The sequence below is a fragment of the Chenopodium album genome, chromosome 26, assembly GCF_948465745.1.
Source record: "Chenopodium album chromosome 26, dcCheAlbu1.1, whole genome shotgun sequence".
Lineage (NCBI taxonomy): Eukaryota > Viridiplantae > Streptophyta > Magnoliopsida > Caryophyllales > Amaranthaceae > Chenopodium > Chenopodium album.
The window spans coordinates 12,673,737-12,691,666 of NC_137859.1; the positions used below are offsets into that span (position 1 = coordinate 12,673,737).

The 17,930-nt window shown below is 31.8% G+C and overlaps 1 protein-coding gene and 1 long non-coding RNA gene across 4 annotated transcripts; one reads left to right on the forward strand and one right to left on the reverse strand.

The window, feature by feature from the left end:
• Positions 1-209: 209 nt before the first annotated feature.
• LOC145618398 (beta-glucosidase 11-like) lies at positions 210-12,866 on the reverse strand. 2 transcript variants are annotated; one of them, XM_081673172.1, is made up of 13 exons: positions 12,627-12,853; positions 12,317-12,383; positions 9,812-9,864; positions 9,629-9,704; positions 7,430-7,501; positions 7,228-7,315; positions 6,446-6,704; positions 6,208-6,323; positions 5,690-5,907; positions 1,798-1,826; positions 1,598-1,691; positions 1,418-1,508; positions 213-555 (listed from the first exon to the last, which is right to left on the reverse strand). In XM_081673172.1, exons 1-13 carry the CDS (start codon positions 12,765-12,767, stop codon positions 315-317), a joined length of 1,545 nt encoding a protein of 514 aa, XP_081529298.1. In that variant the 5' UTR covers positions 12,768-12,853; the 3' UTR covers positions 213-314. The 2 variants fall into 2 exon arrangements, with proteins under 2 accessions (XP_081529299.1, XP_081529298.1); XM_081673173.1 differs by lacking the exons at positions 9,629-9,704; positions 9,812-9,864 and having other exon boundaries at positions 210-555; positions 12,627-12,866.
• LOC145618399 (uncharacterized) lies at positions 2,793-5,227 on the forward strand. Of its 2 annotated transcripts, XR_014107909.1 has the most exons (4): positions 2,794-3,456; positions 4,150-4,325; positions 4,502-4,667; positions 5,091-5,227. It is a non-coding gene; the product is annotated as an uncharacterized LOC145618399 (long non-coding RNA). The 2 variants fall into 2 exon arrangements; XR_014107908.1 differs by having other exon boundaries at positions 2,793-3,456; positions 4,150-4,667.
• Positions 12,867-17,930: the final 5,064 nt, after the last annotated feature.

The window sequence follows — 17,930 nt, forward strand, 5'->3', positions numbered from 1 at the left end:
AAAGAATATGATATTAAGATATAAAACGGAAACTGATTTTAGCAAACCTCTATATGAGGAGAATAAAAAATTATACTCTTATAATGGGTGTGCCTAAATCAATCTTATAAAAACATTAGATATGTGTGCTAATTAATAAGTCATAGACTCATAGTTAAAATTAATTATATTACTCAATGCTTAGATTATATAATAAATTATTATAGTTAAAAGTGATTTTATCTATGATTTTTTCAATAGCATGTCACATTGTATAAAAATATAGAATCTCCACAATATGCAATATTTGTCATTATGATACAAAACTCTACTTTCTAAATTGAAGACTGAGTACTAATAGTTGTATCCTCTGATTGATTCATTTGTATATCTGCAGTTGCATTTCTTCCCTCCAAAAATTGTGAGTACCATTGTTGAGAAAGCTTAGGGTGTCTTGTCAAATTTGGATCATTGTAATCAACATAATATATACCAAAAGTATAATCAAAGCCAAATAATAATTCATACACGTCCAAAAGTGACCATACAAAGTATCCTTTGATATTGGATCCATTTCTGCAATATAGAGAAAATAAAAAAAGTTAAGAATTTATTATTTAATCAATTATTAATCTATTCCACTAAAATACAACCGATATGAAATAAATTCTTTGATATTTTGTTGTGATCATAATCAACTAAACAATGAAAGGGCTTATAGAAGGATTTTCTAGAGGCAAATTGATAATTCCTTTTAGAGTTTATTTATTGTATATATCAATCAATAATCAATCAATCAATAATCAATTAATCAATTAATAACTTATTATGTACTAAAAGACACACCAGAAATGACACGTGTCACTTTTTGGTGTGTCCTTAGTATATTTTTTTAATAATTAAATTGCTAAATTTTATTTTAGGAAGTTATTTAAAAAAAAGTTTGTTTTTTAATACTCCATAATTCTTAAGTTGCTATGCAATTAATTACGGAATAATAAGATCTAAATATTTGGTGGAATATTTTTTTTATGAATATGATCTTGCTCAAATATTCCAAGTTACTTCAATTTTGTTCAAGATAATTTAACAATTTTATATTTTATGCTATAAATAAATTAATTTGTCAAAAGAAAATATGGGGCAATTAAAATAACTGTGCATGGCATGGGACTTAACATAGTAACATCAATAATTAAGTCAAGCTCATGAGTAAAACAATGATAGGGCTCATAAATAGTTGGTTTAGAAATGTGTATTGATACAAGTTTAACAAGAATACTTTTTATAACTACTTTTACTCATTGATATTTAAGATTAAGTGTCGATACATAACATTCAAAACTTTAAAATAAAACTAAAGCGAAGGAATCAAGGAATTGAAGTATAACTCTCAGTCAATACAATATCTTACGATGATAAGTTCTAGTAGCCTTACCTCATAGCATTATGCAAACTCGCAACATGGTCGCGTAAATATTCAACCCTGAATGAATCGTCTGTGGAAGTGTTATAACTTGCAGCTTGACCTACATCCAATTTCCATTTTAACTACAATAATATTTTATAATCTAAACATATTAATAATAAATTTTAAAATGAAAGGAAAGAAAAATACCATTTTCATGGATAAATATGATAGGATTTTCATAAACATCCTTGTAATACTCCAAAACTCGTTCTAAACCCAATGGTTCATTTGGAAAGATAGTCTACGAAAAATATCAAAAGCAAGTTGATTGTGAGCCACTAATAGATGATGAATATACAAATACAACCAAATAATTAACGAGAGGCTTAATTGATTTTGAACCTTACCTTACTAGGTAGTGCACTCGTATTCAAAACTGTAAAAAAAAATTTAAAAAAAATTAATAAAATAAATAAGGTTATTACCATCTTACCATCTATTGGACATACTTCAATTTTAAAAACGAAAAAAAAAAAGGTTTTATAAAATGAAATTTATTGAATGTTCTAATAAAATAAAAAAAAAAAGTAAATAAGTATTTTTTTTTTTTTTTTTTTTTTTTTTTTTTTTTTTTTTTTTTTACGGGAAGTAAATAAGTAAATGTGCAATAATGTTAGTAATCCAGTAAATAAATACAAAGTACTCCCTATACCTTACCTTACTATAACATGGAATTTGCTTATGTATAATTGCAATTTGCAACACTTTTTATTTTAAGACAATAATTAAAGCTTATGTATTTTGTTTATATCCCCCACTAAGAGCCTGTTTACATTTACTGAACTGAACTGATTGGAGTTGAACTGAACTGAATTGAACTGAACTTATTGGAGCTAAACTGAATTGAACTGAACTTATTGGAGCTAAACAGAACTGAACTGAATTGAGCTGAGCTGAAATGAATATATTATGAGAGAGAAAAATTAGAAGCTGAAGTGAACTGATTGAAGCTGAACTGAACTAAACTGAACTGATTGGAGCTGAACTGAACTAAACTGAAATTAAGTAAATGTGAACATACCCTAAATAAATTAAGGGTAGTGCTATATATATATAAGCATTAAATACACTCTTGAAATTGTATAAAATTAAGAATACATGACAAAAACACGCGTAAATCAGTGTTTATATTTTTATAATTTCATAAATTTTTACAATTTTCAAATGTAAATTTAATGCTTATATGTAGCCCTAAGGGCTATATATAACATTTTCCATAAATTAATTAAACTACCTGCGTTTTATATTTTTTGCAATTTTGTAATATTTTATAACTCACAAATAATACTCAAAGATGCAAAAAATATGAAACAGATGTAGTATATTGATTCTCTCTCGCACTCAAACATTTTTTTTTCTAAAAAAAAAACCATATTCTTTTACTTTCCACAATTTTCATAAAATCAAATTAAAGTTCATATATAAATTTATGTGTTGCAAGTATTCATCAAGAGTATTCAAGACCAAAAGATGACATGCATGCTATGTAGAAACGCTAAATACAAAACGGTTAACAGAGATAGGCGTTCTCTGCAACAATATAGAACGTATTTGTAGAAGAGGCGTTCTATGAGTTGATGAATATAGAACGACTCTTATAGTTGACCTTTCTCTATTATTTTTAGCAAAAATAAATAAATTATTAATAAATTATGTTAAACAATATACAACAGTGCACTTGACAACTGTTTTGTGTATATTCATTATTTTATTTTTTTTTAAAATTGTTTAATTTTATTTTGTAGAGGGATTAGAACTTTGCCCTGCAAATTTAATCAAAGGCCACTGAAATTCTTCATCCGCCTATATCAGTTTTACATCTATTATTTTCAGTCTAAATTTCATTTTTTTACTCCAAAAATGAACTACAGTTATCGTCTTCTCAAATTCATCAAGCCTGCTACCTCCGCGTTGAATCGCCAACACTGTTCCTCCGCAGCGCACCCCACCACCATGACTGCACCTTTGCGTGCATCGCCGCACCAGGCCACCACTGCAATATCAAGGTATGCCTTTGAATTTTCTTCTCCTTCGACTATACAAATTTGATTAGAAAATTGTAGATCTATTTGAAGTGTTTATTGAATTGAATTATTCAATTGAATTGTAATAATGATAAATCAATCATAGTATTCCTAAAGTTACAGAAGTTTTAGTCGGTTTTTAGGTAGATTATTGTTCTAATTTTAGGAAAAATTTTCAATTGGTTTTTTGGAACGCAAAATTGCAGTAATTTCAATCAAATTACACTTAGATTTTCAAATAATCCAATTTATTTCATAACCATCAAATAGATCTAAGTGAAATTGATCGAACCTAGGTCAAATTTAGAGCCCCTGATTGATACATTTCTCGAATTTTCTGAGGTCAAACAAAAATGGCTATAAATGGACGGCTAGTTTTTGGTTGTCACAATCGAAACGAGTTCGTTCTTATCAATAATGTTGATGAAACGATGATATTGATAGTTTCTTTAACCATTCACGAACTTTGTTTTGGTTATAGAGTAATGGGTTTTGCTAGAATTCGGAATATAAATTTAATTCGACTACATTTGCAGTTAATTGAATTGATTTAAGCTCTTGATTGTAACTTTCGATCGGTAATTTTGTAGGTTAGGTTAATTGATTTATTTTTTCTTGTTGAGAACGAAAGTGATGATATTATTAATCAATTATGTTACATTAATCTCCGCTAAGGTTTGCACGCCTTGCGGGAAGGAATCCAAGAACACTAAACGGAAGCGATCAAGATCAACTTGATTGTTGTGCAATCAAGACCCCCCACCTAGCTGCCAACACCACACGCCCATCACACTTAATTTCACCCTCTGTACAACCATTACAGGAAGCTGCCCGTCCTCTCCTCTTATAAAGTTGTTTTTTTTTTCCATCTGATTTTGTTTCCATTTTAGCTCGTAGATTATTAAACTTGTACCAAATTTGACTCAAAAATTCTAGGATATATTTAACTTGGTTTTTTCTAGATTTTTGTGGGTATCTAGAACTATGAGTTAATCTTTTCTTCAATGTAATTTTGGTGTGATTACAGGTGACATATATGTGAAAGACTCAATTGAGTGGACATCTCTATGTCAGATTTGTGGACATGAAATAAAATGTGATGGAAATAGTGAACCATTTGTTGCTTACAATGAATGTGCATTCCTACTGTGTTGAGCTTGCTCCGAGTATGAATGAGGCAAAGTAAATCAAAGGTAGCTAATTTGCCTTTTTAATGGTTGTGTTTCATAATTCATTTTACTAGATATGATTTCTGTTATTTTCTTTGATGTTGGAGACCAATTATTACTCGTTTTTAGTAGTCTGAATTCTCCCTTTTTGACTTTTTATAATATTAGATCTAGCTGCTTTGAGTTAAATGTTTCATTTTTTATTGTTATGTTCATGCGAATTTTAGTATCATGCTTTTTCATTTGGTATGAATGCGTAATTCATTCTCTAATTGATTTCTCCCTTGGTTTTTTGCATTTTTCCCATATAGTCTTTTATATAAGCTTTTACTTTTAAATTAAAGAACATATTTAGAATTTTGTAGTAGAATTTTTTTTTTTTTTTTTGATGTTGGAATTATTTTTATTCAAATAAATGTTCACTTATATCTTATGTTTGTTTTGTAGATTTACAACTATCAAAGAAAGGGGGAACATCTGGAAAAGAAGAAATAAGAACGATTGATTGTCAATATTTTTGTTTAATTTGTACCTCTTGTCATGTTTTATTTTCACGCTAAATTTATTGTAAATTTTTTTTTTAATTATTGATAATATTTAATTATTATTTTAAAATTTCAAATTCAATATTACTGTAATTCGTTATTTAATTTGTTTCCTAATTATTATAGCAAGAAATTAATATACGGTATTTCTGTATAAAATACCGTATATTAGTGTTTTTTTTTATTTTTAAAATAAGGATTAGAGAACGGTTATCTGACTTGACGGTTCTCTTTAGTAATGCTATATAGAACGGTCAAGTACACTAATTGTTCTTTATTCCTTCTTTATTTTCTGATTTTAGTTAGGGAATAGAGAACGGTTGGGTGTGATGACTGTTCTATATGTTTGAGTTAATAGAACGCCTCCATGAACCGTTCTATATACTTTATACATCGCTTAGCAGAAGAACGGTCCTGAGGCGTTCTATAAAGCCTATTTTAACAGTTCTATAAAGCCTTTTTTGTAGTAGTGACGATAGAAGATGAAGGAATAATGCATACCCCACTGCGTTGCCATATCGGCAAAAAAATCTCGTGGCGTTGTGTTGAGGCTCATTGAGTTGTCCTTGATCACCATGGGAGTACAGTAATTAATTCCAACAAAATCAATTGAGCCCTTTAATAATTTTGACTCATTTTTTGTGAAAATTGGAATTTTGGTGCCAGCATTTTTCTTCATTACTTCAGGATAATCACCATAAGTTAAGGGGTGCATAAACCTAATACCAAACAAAATAAGGTCAAAGTTAGAATTCCTTTTAATTTTCAAGAATAATAAAAAAAATTATACTTATTCTGTTTTTCTTTTTTGAAATAAAACTTATTCTGTTTTTCAATTGTTGAAAAGTTTAGCTAAACATAAATGTAGACTCCGATTGGTTTAATGTAAAATATTTTCAATATTTTCATGAAAAACATAATCATTAAAACATTATGGTAGTCATATAGTCCGTATCAAAAGACCACTAAACACGTAGTACATAAATAAAAATGTGCTAACCATTTGAGTTTGAGCTTACCAGCCCAAAAAAAAATCGTAGGATCTTTGACCGGCAAGCATATCTTCTGTTGTGTCCGTTAAAGGTGCAAAATGGTAGGAAAGGAGATTGAACCCAATGAGTCCGTGTTGTTTGACCTACATCAAATTGTCTGTAAAGTATGCCAATGTATAGTATTTTAAAAAATTCAAAATAGTATATACGACTATTATTGTCACGAATAATGGAACTTGTGGAAGAAGTATATTATGTAGCATACCTTGTACTTCTCCTTATAGAGCTTTACAGCATATCCATGAGCGAACAATATATGGTGAGCAGCAACGTATGGCTCCGTAGTCGAGTTTCCTTTGGTACAATTGATAAATCCAAAGGGGGAAGAACATCTACTTGGGGGTGTATTACCAGCATCATAACCACCAAAGACGAAGATATTCGCTTCATTGAAAGTTGTCCAGTGTCGAACCCTATCACCAAATTCTCTAAAGCAAACATCTGCGAATGATACAAAGTCTTCTCTGTAGAAGCAGATAAATAAATTACCAATAGATAAATAATTTAGATAAATTAATCTTTCTTAGGCACATTTTTTTTTTTTGAAGAATTCTTAGGCACATTTTATATTTACGAACTTTTAAATTAGGTGGGCTTACAATATATAGTCAGCGAGTATAAAGTTAGACTAAAATTATTAATAAAAAGTTACATAAATACGGAGTATATAGTTTAGTTACCTTTTTAAATAATAATATTCTAATAAATTGCACAAGATTTAAAACAAAGGAAAGGTAAAGTTTTTTTTTTTGTTTTTATTTTTTTTTTTTGAGAAAAAGGAAAGATAAAGTATTAAAAAGTATAAAAATGTTGATGGAGTGGATAAAAAATAAAACTAAAAAAAAAAAAAAAAAGTGAGTGAAAATGTGTGCATGTGAGATAAAAGTGTAACATGAAACATGAATATTAAGACAAAAATGAAAATATTAATTAAAAAAAAATTAATATGAAAAATGGATGTTTATTATAGAATTGACAAGTACATACATGATCCTAGGATTGAGAAAGCCTCCATACTCATCCTCAAGAACCAGTGGTAAATCTGAGTGCATAAGTGTAACATGTGGTTCAATTCCTGCAAATTTTAATTTGAAATACTTAACAAAATAACCAAAGTCCAAAACTATTTTTAAATAGTTTTACCATGTATATGCCATATATATAGCTTGTAACATATTATAGTACATACCGTGAATGATGAGTTCATTGATGAGATTATTGTAGAATCTTAAACCTTTGGGGTTAATAGCTCCTCTGCCTTCTATAAAAATAAATAAATAAAAACAATCAACATTTAGAAACATTAGAGATAAAAGACTAGAATTTGTAATCTAATTAATCAAGAATTAAAAAGTTAAAATAAACGAGGGATACCCAGTTAATTTCCCAAAATAAACAACATTATCTCTTAAACACAAAAACGATGAGAGTAAAAAGAAAAACAATATTGCAATGATCGTAAAAATAATTAATAAAAATATAGAAAAACAACCCGTTTTCTTGGAGTAATTGTATTCTTACCCAGCCACTCCACTTAAGGATTGTTGTGTATACCCACTATCCCTATCCATATAGAGTACCCACGTTACAATTGAGTGGGCAAGTGCTTAAGTGAATGTGTGACTAAATTTTAGAGATAACGATCAAGATTACAATATGATGATTTAAACTTTTGTGAGGGCATAAAGGCTATTAAAGGCATGTTTTAATTGACTAAAATGAGCTGAACTGAATATTTTATAAGAGGAGGATATTAGGAACTGAACTGAACCAAAATTAATCAGAAGAGAACATGGCCTAAGAGAGTTATAATCTGTGAACTAGTATTTGGGCTTAGGCGATGCCTGGGTTATTACATTACATTTTTTTTCTTGTAATTAAATTTGTTCATATTAATTTGTATCAAAAGATAACATAGAATATCACCTAAATTGGTGGTAAGACACTTAGTTCTAGAATTAGAGGTTACAAGTTCAAATCTTGTGGAGTTTGTTTTTTTTTTTTTTTTATTTTTTTTTTTTTATTTTTTTTTTTTATTGTAAGTGCATGACATGCAACAAGAAAAATATGAAAGGCAAAGCCAAGTGGTGTTGAGTGGGGGATCTGGCGTAATAAGGAGTTGAGTAGATGATGTAGCATAATGAAAGAGCTAGTGGACGTGACACATAGACTTCCTTAGAAATGTTAGCTTTTAGTAGATTACTCGTGTGCAGCCCGAACATTGCACCTGGTTGCTACTTTGATTAAACCTTATTATTACAAGGTAGGAGACACACGCAAAATTGCGTGTGCAATATAAGAAATTTATATGGCTTGATTTTTATTTTTATTTCAGAAATATTATATAGCTAATTCTAATAAAAAAAATATATTAGTGACTTTATAAATTGATGAATTCATGGATATAACTTTCCTAAAAATAATAAATAAATAAAAAAATAGTTAGCTTTTAACTTTTTAATAAAGAATGGTAGTTTTATTATTATTATTATTATTATTATTATTATTATTATTATTATTATTATTATTATTATTATTGATGGTAGTTATTTAAAAAAAATGTAGGTAGTTTTACTTTTTTTTTTTGGTAAAGAAAATTAAAGATGAGAGGGGTATTTTGGGAAAGAAAAATTTATCACCCAAAATCCCTTTTCACTTTATGTATTACTATAGATATGTATTTGACATTTAAGGCCAGGTATCTTTTACTTCTTTTTTAATTAGACTTTGTGATTTCCTTTGCAATTATATACACTTATTTTCATCTTTATAATATGGTTGATAATTGGCTTAGATGGTCAAATAATCATTTTTCTTACAAGAGGTTGGGTAGACGAATCTCCTTATCCTCATGTTTTTATATAGAGTATTGTTGGTTGATTAGGTGACCTGACATAATGATTAAGGCTAGTTGATTGAGGGCCTGTTCTCTTACGTTGAAATTCAGTTCAGTTCAGTTCAGTTCAGTTCAGCTGAGTTCAGTTCAGTTCAGTTCAGCTCAATTCAGTTCACTTCAGCTCCTAATTTCCTTCTCTTATAAAATATTCATTTCAGTTCAGTTCAGTTCAGTTCAGCTGAGTTCAGTTCAGTTCAGTTCAGCTGAGTTCAGTCAATGAGAACAGGCCCTGAGTGGTGAAATGTCGAGTATGTGACGTGACGTAATGAAAATGGATCTACATGACACATAGCCTTTTAATGAATGTCTTTTAATAGATTAGTATTGATAGTTGTAGATATAGATATATAAAAGATTTGGCTTTATTGACATATCATAAATCCAAAAATAGTAATAACTGTCATATATTTATTTGTTTTAGGATGGAGAGAGTAGTAAATTATATTTTAAAATATGGTATTCATAAGGTACTATTTATATTGGTAATTGTACCTGGAATTAATCTCGACCACGATATAGAAAACCGATAGGCATCCAATCCTGTTTCCACCATGAGTTGAACATCTTCCTGGTGCATAGATGACATTCATAATTGTTGAATATTACAAATAATAATAGTCTGGCTGTTTAATAACAAAATCCTTGAAAAATAATATTGTAATATTGACCGATCACCTTGTATTTATGATATTGATCACATGCTACATCTGGATTACCCGTGTCATACTCTGAAAAATTACAATTTGTACTTAATTAATGAAACAAAGCACGTTATTATTACACAGATGGAAAATCTATATCTATATGAAGAAAGGGAATCAAAGAGAATGGAATGAAACCCATTCTTTTTAACATGTTTGTTATAAAAAAAAACACCCAAGAATCACACCACCACAGCACCACCACAACACAACCACAACACCTCGAATTTCAACAGTTGTAGCTACCCACAGCCTAGCCACCGCGCGCCCTTCCCTTCCGCCGTCGCCGCCCTTCCCTTACCTTCGCTGCCCTCCCGTCCTCGAAAAACCACCCTCTCCCATGGCGCAAAAACCCTAAAAAACCCTCCCTCTCCCCTCAAAACCATCGGCCGCCATTACCCCCACCCTCGAAACCCTAGAAACGACGGCCGACCTCAACCTCAAATCACGCAAATCAATGGCGTCACTTCCACCTCCAAAATCGCCGACGTTTGGGGCGATTTCTTCTTCAATCCTCCACGCCCTCAATCTACCCCTTCTCAATCCCAATTTAATTTCCTCGATAACAATGGATTCTCCTCAAGTTCCTTCAATTGGGCCCAACCAGATTCTGTCCCATCTCCGACGACGATCTACGTGCGACCAAAGGCAGCAATGGTCGAGGGAGATCGGTCATTGAGGGACGGTGACTGATGAGGAGGGGCGGCGACGGCGACGGCGGGGCAGCGATGACTGCGGAGAGGCGGCAAGGTGGCTGGACGGTGGGGTAGGCAGCAAGGTCGTGGTGGTTGGTGTGAGGTTGGTGGTTTAGTGGTAATGAGGGGAATGGGAATGCAAAAGGGGAGGGGGGGTGGGGAATGAGTGTAGAGGGAAAGTGGGTGAACCCAAAAATAAAAAGGGGTAAAGGGAATGGGAAAATGTGGCAAACAAACAATAACAAAGAGAATGAAACCCTCTCATTCCCATTCCCTTTGATTATTACCCCTATTCAAACGCCCTCTAATTTAAGTATATCTAAAAACACAAACCACGAATCACTCCTATGCTTCATGTCACCACAAATCATTCATATGCCACATGTCATTTCTCTTAATATTTTCCTTTTACATTCTTTGTTTAATAATACTCCGTATAATATCTTTTTAATACAGTATATCCTGTTCAAGTCTTAATGCATTGCATAACTTGCAAATTTTAGTAAAAAAATAAAATGTTTCAGTTCCACCATAATATAATAAAGTAATAGTTTTTTCATCTCCTAAACTTAATATAAATTAAAGTAATAGTCAAAAAATTAAAGATGAACTTATTAGTGCACATTACATAAACATATAAAGTAATAATAGTTTTTTTTGTCTTCTAAAGTTAAAATATAACTTAAATTTTCTTCCACAGTTCCACCCCCACTATCATGCATTTTCTTTTAAGTTTTAGTAATGAACTTTATGTTTCCTTTTTGTATTTCCTTTGCTAGCAGTGTAGCATTTATATTCCTTTTAATCTTTTATTAGGAGTGTAGCATTAATATTTTCATTGTTACGGTTTAGTATTTTAAAAAGGGTAATGAATCTAATGATATATGTAGCATAAGAATTAAATACACTTTATAAAATGAAATTAATTTAAGTTGGGATTTTATGATAAAATCACGCGTATATCGGTGTGACTAATGTTAATAGATTCTCAATATTTTCTTTTTTAGCTTCTTAATGGTAAGGGCTATTTTTATTATTTTCCTTTAAAAACCAATTACAAAAAATAGAGGGGTACAAAACAACACTGACGCATATAAAACAAATAAAATACATTACAAGAAAAATAACTTATGAAATAACTCAAACGGTCAAAAAATCTAATTGTTAACTAAAAGATGAATATTTATATGGAGACACTTGCTTACATTATTGCCTTGTTGTCCTCTAGTGTTCTCTCAAATTCACAAGAAAAACAATAGATTTATGGCGCAAAGAAATAGGACCATAAACTTATATAGTAATATACAATATCCAACATTTTACGCTTGCAAATGAGCATAATTTTAAAAATGCGTAATTGACAAAATAACATTCTATTGTTCACTCACATGCACTAGAGAAATGCATAGTTTTATATGGCTTAGCTTAACTTCTTATCTCATTGGGACTTTAGCTAGATTTTTTTAGTTGGGGATGTTTCTAACCTTCCATTCACTTCACTCCCCACCTTACCCACCACCACCCAAAAATAAAAATTCTTTTATAATACTTTAATCTTTAGGCTTTTGCCGTTTGCTTTATTATCTTTCATTGATAATTACTTCTTGAATATCTTTGAATGTTGTAGTTTTAACTCTGTTAAAAGAGAGTGGGGAAAAAAGCATTAATAATGTGTTTCATGAAGAAATATGTTCATCTTTCTTTATATTATGACAACTATCATATCGTCATTCATGTAGGCTGAGCTTCCAAGTTAGTTGTATTATGAAACAAGGTTTACTTACCCAAACGATGGGCAAAAGTATCATATATGCTAGGCTTCCTTCCATCCTCTAATGCTGCTCCCTCCACCTTCACATACAAATTAACATTTCAATTTATATTATATTTATCGATTTTGTATCATTCACGGGATTCAAGCTCGCATTATTGATTCATACAAGCTAAGCCAAGTTAAATTTTATCATTAGTTATCTATACGATTAACATCCTAAGTATGTTTTACTCTATTACTTCGTATATGTTTACATTTACTTTTTTACCTGGTTGTTTAATTACATGAAAATCGAGAATTAGAAAAAGTGAAATACGTACCTGATAAGCAGAGGTACTAGCACCAAATATGAAATCCTTAGGAAAGTCGTAACGATTATACTCTTTGCCTTCACTTCTAGCAATCACTCTCAACAATGCTAAGCATAAATGCAACAAACACAACCCAACTCCAACCCTCATTGCGATTTTCTCTCTCTCTCTCTCTCAATTGCATACCAACTTTGTGTTTAATTGAATATGTTACAAATATATTAAATGGTACTATAGTCTAAAACATGATAGTTACGCCTTCCAACTTTGCTTTCTTTTTCAAGTTAACGTTCAAGCGCATTACACGTATTTTTGTTTTATATTGCAACAACCTTTTTATAATTATTTCTAATTTCACTTTAAAAAAGATAACCCCAATATTCCACAAATGAACATTAAAAATACTCCGACCTTTTTGTGATTTTCAATATTTTAGGTGATGAAGACATGTGAGGGACTGAGGGATCATTAACCAGGCCACCGATTGTTGACCACTATATATAATAAATTAACAATATACAATTTTTCAAAAATAAATAAATTAATTAATTAATTAACAATGTACTCATGATGTGTGATTTTTTTTTTTAATTTTTTTTTTTTTGCCTTCCCTCCAATCTTGATTCTTGAACTTTTACATAGATCACAATTTCATGGAAGTGTATATATAAAAGAATATGGTTGCATTTTTTGTGAAAAACTAAAAGATAAAGTTGATGGTGTACTGTTAATTGATTTTGACCAAGTGATTGTATTAACTGATTTGACTAACGAATTATATTATCTGATTAATTGTATAAAAGTGTTTGGTAAATAAATAATTTCTTAAAATTATTTGAGTATGTAAAATGACCAATAAGAACAATTACATTATTAATTGTGGTAAATTTTAAGCTAATAAGGATAAGTTGCTGTTTCAACTAAAGTACTTGAATAAGCTAATAATGAAAAAGCTCCTCCAAAGAGCTTATTGAAAATGAGCTTATTTGATGGAATTAGAGTTTTGAATGAGCTCACCACCAAGCTAAGGCACCAACCCCCTTCCCCCCCCCCCCCCCCCCCCCCCCCCCCCACATAGCTTATTGTAGTGGTCAGCCTAATTTTGCTCCAATAAGCTCTCCACCAAACACCCTCTATGACATCATGTTCTTTAGTTTTATACTTCCTTCATCTTAAAATAATTGACACAATTAAATTCGACTCACATGTCAATACTAAATACATTAACCTTGTGTATATCTATTAGTCTATTACCTATAATCCCACCTTCCTTTTTTTTAAAAAAAAAATAAAAATGTGATTTATCTTTATCTTGAAAATACTCTACTTTGACAAGTTTTGATGATTTGTAGTTAAGGTAATATTTACTCTTATGAAATCTTATTATGAAGTATTAGATTCGACTTGATTTACCTTTTCAACATACTAATTTCTATAATTGTTATTTGAAAATTAAAGATACTAGTTAATAATTAAAATGATGCATTGGCTAGTGTGAAATGAGAACTGAGAAGTGTTGCAATTAAAATAACTAAGAAAGTATATTATATTATACAAAGTGCATAGTAATTCCTAAGTTGGATATAACAATACTAGATAGGTATTTATTTAACTAGTAATTAAATTTAAAGTCCGAGGATAACTCGGGAATTAACTAGTATGTAATTAAATATTACGGAGTAGTAAACATATACTTTCTCCGTTTTCTTTTAGATGCAACACACCCTTTAGTGCGGTAATTAAGAAAGGTGGGGTGTACATGATATAATAAACTTTAAAATAGGATTAGTGGTTGTTAGGAGTGTAATTTAGTGGGCCATGTACTTTAAATAAGGGATATATTATAGTTTTTCCTTTAAGTAACTTTTCTTTTATAGTGTGTTGCAAGTATTGTGACATTTCCTTTTTAGGGAAGTGTTGCAAGTAAAAGAAAACGGAGGAAGTATAAAATTTGATATCATGAAACTTTATATTTAGTACCTATCTAGCAACATACAACATACAATTTCGTTTTCTTCTTTTGTGACAACTGACAAGGATAACAGAGCATCTCTCATCTTCTTCAATGTGAAATAGCATATGCATATCATGAAATTTGATAAAATGAAAAAGCATTATTTCCTAAGAAGACATTTGTTAATGAAGTTCAGGTGCTTTCTCAAGTTCATATCATCTTCAAATCAAGAGCGATTAAATTGAAATTCAATACTTCGTTGTATCTTCTACTATATTCTTTTTTACATGCGTACTTATGCTTTCTCCATTCAAAATTGAAATATCATCTTTGAGACAACTTAGGATGTCTTGCTAGATTCGGATCATTAAGATCAACATAGTATATACCGAAAGTATAATCAAAGTCGAACAATAGTTCACATACATCCATAAGTGACCATACGAAATACCATCTAGTATTTGATCCATTTCTGCAAGGAAAATTGAAATTAGTATAGTAATTGGTATGATGTATCTATGTAAGTACATTAACAACGTCATATTCTTATTTTTTTCTTTTTTAAAAAAACCCCTAGGGGTGCGCTTAATTAATTAAATCACCAGAAGGAAGAGCAAGTACATGAGACGGGAAAGCACTATTCCACACTATTTGGCCAACCTCCCAAGGTTGAAGGTGAGCCAATTCGTGATCTACTTAGTTTCCTCCTCTTTTCACAAAAGACCAACATACACTAGAAAAACTATTACAAAGCAATAAAATATCTTCTATGATTAAAGAGAAGGAACTTGAACCGCCTGACTGAATTTTTAAAGCTTGTACTACTCGCAAACAATCACTTTCGACCACTAGCTTCTTCATCCCCGCATCCTTCGCCAATTGCATACCGAACAGCATTGCTTTAGCCTTCGCAACAGCCGGCTCCCACCTGTCCAAAGACTAAGCAGCTCCACACACCAGCACAACTCCATCCTCATCTCTAATAGCAGCACCCAGCCCCGTTCCTAGGCCACTAATAACACCAGCATCCACATTTACTTTACGGTAGCTCGAACATGGAGGAGACCATGAGTCAGGGAGAGACCCCCCAGCAGCCGTGGATTTCCTCTTTGATAATTCAACACAGACCTCGCTGCTGGTCTTCTCTGCATAGCTTACAATATTCTCATAAACTGGCGCCACCCCTTCCATTATCCACGAGTTGCGAGCACCCCAGATTGCCCAGCACGAGGTAATAATACCCGGCCCGATGCATCAAAGTTATCAAACTCAGCTAAACACCCATCCAACCAATCAACAATGCTAAACATGGGCGAACTTGCTCTTACGCCAAACATCACGAGCAAGACTGCAGTCCCTAAGAGCGTGCAGAGTGGTATCAAAGTCCCTCTCACAGATACAACACTCTGAATCATAGTCTTTAATACGGTAGCTAATATTCCGGCGGGTGGGAAGGGCATTCTGGCAAGCTCTCCAAGCAAAAACTTTAACACGAGGAAGAGCTTGAAGCTGCCAAATTTTCTTCCATATTGTGTGGGCAGCAATCGAAGAAGCCTCTTCATCACCCTTCCAATTATCATCAAATATGGCCTTATAGGCTGACTTCACCGTATAATACCCACTCTTTTCCAAGTCCCATCATACACAATCATCTAGCAGCCTTGAACTCAAAGGAACACTAGCAATCCTATCACATTCAAAAGGCAAGGAAAGTTGATGATGTTTATCAAAATTCCAACCAGTAGCATTTGGTAAAAGCAAGGAACTTACTCTCAAGTCTGCATTTTCATTGCCACGAGGGGAAAGAATCATGTGTCACTGAGTACCCGGGATCCAAGGATCACCCCAAATCCTAACGACTCCCCATTGCCAATCCTCCATCTCATACCTCTCTTGACTACCTATCTAGCTTCTGCTATACCCCTTCAAGTATAGCTAGGATTGACACCAATATCAGCCTCCAAGAAAGAAGAATTTGGGTAATATCGCCCTTTAAGGACTCTCCCCAAAAGGCTGCCCGGCTTCATTAATAACTTCCACGCTTGCTTACCCAACAAAGCCCAACTTAATAGCTTGAAATCACGAAATCCCAAGCCACCTTCATTCTTCAGCTTCTTCCAAGCTAACCAGTGGATCTTACGTTCCCCTTGTTTTTGGCCCCACCAAAACTGTGAAACCAACGAACGGAGCTCATCACAAAAGACAATGAAAACTTGAAAACACTCATCGCGTAGGTAGGAAGCTAATCACAAAAAGAGGATGGAAACTTGAAAACAATGTCATGTTCTAAGTTAGAACAAAATTTTCTTCAAAAAAAAAAAAAAAAACGTTAGAACACAATATTATAGTGTGCATATTGCTTGCAAAATATTATTAGTCGGCCTATTAATTACAAAATATTATTAGTGGTCTATTAATAGTTTTTGTAGAAGAATTTGGTCCATTTAGAATCGATCCTTTGTAAGAGTCGTAACAAAAATCACTAGATCAAGATATTGTCCCTAGATTATCATAGGCTTAAATGTTGTAGTAATTTAAGTCTTGTTTCTTCTATAAGATGAGATTACATTCATTTTATTGTAAGACGGTTCATTTGAAGATAGTTTTTATTAGAAAATGTAAAATCCTTAGATTGGAGTGTATTCCATTGGTCCATATATTTAGGGTTACAATCGATGAAACCTAATCTCGTTAGGAAATCTTACAAGATAATTACAGAATATTCACAAAACTATATCCTTCTATACATAATAGTATCTAAATATTTATCATATTCTATCACAACCCCGCAGTCATAGCGGGAGGAGGACGTATGCTGAGACTAGATCTGAATTCCTAAAATAGTTGTCAAGTTAGGCCTTTTGTGAAAATTTCTGCAAATTGATAACGAGACGGAACGTGCAAGACCCGTACATGCCCCAACGCCACCTTTTCTCGAACGAAATGAATATCCATTTCGATGTGCTTGGTGCGTTGGTGATGTACGGGATTATGAGATAATGAATTGCATTGACATTATCAATATAAACAATAGTGGCCTGCCGTAGAGGATAATGTAACTCCAAAAGAAGATTACGAATCCAACATGCCTCGGGAACAACATTCGCTACGCCCTTGTATTCTACCTTTGCACTTGATTTTGAAAGAGAAGGTTGACACTGAGAAAACCATGAAATAAGATTGTCCCCTAGAAAGCAACAATAACCCGAGGTCGATCGACGATTGCCCGAACACCTACCCCAATTTACATCAGTATAAGTAATCAAGTTTGTAGTAGATGAAGGATATAAATGTAACCTGTGATCAATGGTGCCCTGAATATATCGCAAGATGCGCTTCATTGCATCATAATGAGTCTC

Coding starts and splice junctions, on each gene's coding strand:
- LOC145618398 (XM_081673172.1), bottom strand. CDS start 12,767: ATGAGGGTTGGAGTTGGGTTGTGTTTGTTGCATTTATGCTTAGCATTG. Junction 9,865..12,316: donor TACTTTTGCCCATCGTTTGG/GTAAGTAAACCT, acceptor GTAATTTTTCAG/AGTATGACACGGGTAATCCA. Junction 1,509..1,597: donor CATATTTATCCATGAAAATG/GTATTTTTCTTT, acceptor AATTGGATGTAG/GTCAAGCTGCAAGTTATAAC.